Source organism: Austrofundulus limnaeus, unplaced genomic scaffold, assembly GCF_001266775.1.
Source record: "Austrofundulus limnaeus strain Quisiro unplaced genomic scaffold, Austrofundulus_limnaeus-1.0 Scaffold45, whole genome shotgun sequence".
NCBI classification, from domain to species: Eukaryota; Metazoa; Chordata; class Actinopteri; order Cyprinodontiformes; family Rivulidae; genus Austrofundulus; species Austrofundulus limnaeus.
This window is the reverse complement of record NW_013952447.1, coordinates 2,680,252-2,683,419: the sequence shown is the minus strand read 5'-3', so window position 1 is coordinate 2,683,419 and position 3,168 is coordinate 2,680,252. Positions and strand designations below refer to the sequence as shown.

At 38.7% G+C, this 3,168-nt stretch overlaps 2 protein-coding genes across 3 annotated transcripts in view; one reads left to right on the top strand and one right to left on the bottom strand.

Annotated features, from left to right (window-relative positions):
- Nucleotides 1-1,287, bottom strand: part of LOC106517211 (keratin-associated protein 16-1) — a 3,678-nt gene extending 2,391 nt beyond the window's left edge. Inside the window, exon 1 of one of the 2 annotated variants that reach the window (XM_014007931.1) lies at nucleotides 1-1,287. In XM_014007931.1, the coding sequence (XP_013863385.1) occupies nucleotides 1-860 (860 nt within the window). In that variant the 5' untranslated portion in view covers nucleotides 861-1,287. The other variant, XM_014007932.1, reaches the window with a different exon arrangement.
- The window catches only part of ei24 (EI24 autophagy associated transmembrane protein), a gene marked incomplete at its 5' end in the record, with an annotated part of 25,434 nt that overhangs the window by 2,556 nt on the left and 19,710 nt on the right, over nucleotides 1-3,168 (top strand). Inside the window, 1 exon segment of the mRNA XM_014007933.1 lies at nucleotides 1,322-1,455. Within this exon segment, the coding sequence (XP_013863387.1) occupies nucleotides 1,414-1,455 (42 nt within the window).

The window sequence follows — 3,168 nt, the reverse complement described above, 5'->3', positions numbered from 1 at the left end:
ACACAAGTGATAGTGCACAGGTGATGGGACACAAGTGATGGGACACAAGTGATAGAGCACAAGTGATAGAGCACAAGTGATAGGACACAAGTGATAGTGCACAGGTGATGGGACACAAGTGATGGGACACAAGTGATGGGACACAAGTGATAGAGCACAAGTGATGGGACACAAGTGATAGAGCACAGGTGATAGGACACAAGTGATGGGACACAGGTGATAGGACACAAGTGATAGGACACAGGTGACAGGACACAAGTGATAGTGCACAACTGATAGAACACAGGTGATAGGACACAAGTGATAGTGCACAGGTGATAGGACACAGGTGATGGGACACAGGTGATGGGACACAGGTGATGGGACACAGGTGATGGGACACAAGTGATAGGACACAGGTGACAGGACACAAGTGATAGGACACAGGTGACAGGACACAAGTGATAGTGCACAACTGATAGGACACAAGTGATAGGACACAAGTTATAGTGCACAACTGATAGGACACAGGTGATAGGACACAGGTGATAGGACACAAGTGATAGGACACAGGTGATATAGTGCACAGGTGATAGGACACAGGTGATAGGACACAAGTGATAGTGCACAACTGATAGGACACAGGTGATAGGACACAAGTGATAGGACACAAGTGATGGGACACAGGTGATAGTGCACAACTGATAGGACACAGGTGATAGGACACAAGTGATAGGACACAAGTGATGGGACACAGGTGATAGGACACAAGTGATAGGACACAAGTGATGGGACACAGGTGATGGGACACAAGTGATGGGACACAAGTGATAGGACACAAGTGATGGGACACAGGTGATAGGACACAGGTGATAGTTCATCTCAAAAGTGTTCTATCAGACTGAGGTCAGGACTCTGTACAGGCTAGTCATGTTCATCCACACCAGACTTTGCATCCAGGTCTTTATGAACCTTGCTTTGTGCACTGGTGCAGTCATTTGGACAGCTGAGCAAATACTTTTGGCAATATAGTGTATATCACAAATATATCGTCATCACAATACCACTGTGCACAATATTCATATCGCAAAGGACTACTTAGAGTGCAATAATGGTTAATTATGTATTTGAAGAGTTTTGAAGTTGTATTTTTCTTTCTATTGCAATATTTAGCCACAAGGATAGTCTCACAACAGCAGACGTCACACCAGACACAAGTGACRTTGCCAAATGTACTAAAGGTCACATAGAATAGGAAGTATAGATTAGTAATGGAGGAAAGAAAAAAGGTATATCGCAGCTTAAGTCATTAAATATTTGTATTTATTTCAAACTGTGACAGGTTACTGTGTGAGCCCCTCCCTGCCATGAGCGCAGACCATCAGGTCACCAGCCCCCCCTCCTGCAGTTGATGGATCTGCATCTGGTCCAGAGATGACAGACAGCGTCAGGACCTTCCTCCATAATGTTGCAACGGTCAGCAGATATTCTCCGCTTACTCATGAACTGCTACATGATGCATTACTCTGTAGTGTATGCACAGGAAGACACTAGTTACAGCTTCATTATGCAAAATAAGTATCAGTTGGTACTTTAAGACATTGGCCTTTTTAGCCCTCCTCATCAAATCTTTGTCAAAACTTCATTTAAGTTCTTGAGAAGTGAAGAGAATATAAAGCCATGGTGCTTAAAAATCACTATCAAAACCACACCTTTCTTTCTACCATATTATTTATACAGTTTAAATGCCTTTTAATGAGATGCAAAGTTTTAGGGGTTTGCACCAAGATTGTGTTATGTTGAGAAATTGAGTCAAATTGTGAAAATAACACTCAATTTTACGTGATATAACAAGGTCTCACTCTGATAATGTCTTGTGAATGACTCTGACCTCCTACTACCCTGTCATATTTTAACTCAGTATCAGCAAAACTTTCAACTAGTGTTGAATTAATTTGTGTAAATTAACTGTGGCAGCCATCTTAAACTGGGCTGAGCACAAAGGTCCTCAGTTGTATATGTACTACATCCAATGATGATTTTCAGAAAGTCTCATTAAACTCCACCTGATGCTTCAGGATGTATTTTGCTAACAGTGTTTACGCTAAGTTCTTCTGACACTTAAAGCAGCACTTCAAACATGCTGTGAATGATAGGGCTGGGTATCGATTCAAATTTCCCAAATCGATTCGATTCACAACGATTCAGGACAATTCATGATTGATTGACTTTTAAATTAGTTAAGGATATCAAGCAGTGACATTTTTACTTTGATATGTAAGACATTCTCAAAGGAACAAATTCTGTAAATAGTAGAAACTAATTCTAATTGGTGCATTGGTAAAATTATAAACATTAAGGGCAAACTTGTAAATTGGAGTTTAATCTTGAAACAAAACTGTCTCAAGTCTCAAAGGGTTTAAACTAAAAAGGAATTGCAAGAGAAAGAGTTGTTGATACGTTAGTTTTTTTAAGAAACTAAGAATAATTTTYTTGGTCACTAAGAAGTAATGAATGAATAAGGTTACAGGAGAAGAGGTGGGACAGAGATTCTTAACCTATGGGCCGCGGTCCACAATTGGGCCGCGAGCGCCACCTTGAGGGCCTCAAAAGAACAACAGTTTTTAACTTTGGGCCCTGGGACCGCATTGATTTTAAATAAGGTGAAATACACTTTCTCACCACTAGTAGCGGTAGTGCACCAATCAGATGTTTAAACAACCTTTTTTAATATGTAGAAGATGAAACTTAGATACCTGCTGAAAATGGAAAATTATTTTAAAGGAAAAGTAGAAGCAAAAATGAAGGTAACGCATCAAAAAAGGCCAAAGTTTGTCACTAATATGAAGTACAGCTTCTGGTTCTATCATGCAGTATTTTAAAAGTTCAAAACATTATCAAATACAGTTGCAGATACAGCTATATTTTAATCTGCACTTTATCAAATTATTTTTTGTAGTTTATTTTTAAATATTTTAATGTGTTTTAAAGGAACTTTAAACTTGTCAAAAAGCTGTTGTTACTGTTGTTTGTCACTAGTATGAACAGCAGCTTCTATTTCTACCATGCAAAGGATTAAAAAGGCTTTATTTTCATTTGTACGTTATCAAATTTAGTTTTACAGTTTTATGTATTTGAAACATTTAACATTTTTATTTTATTTATCTTATGCCCACAATCTTATTTATT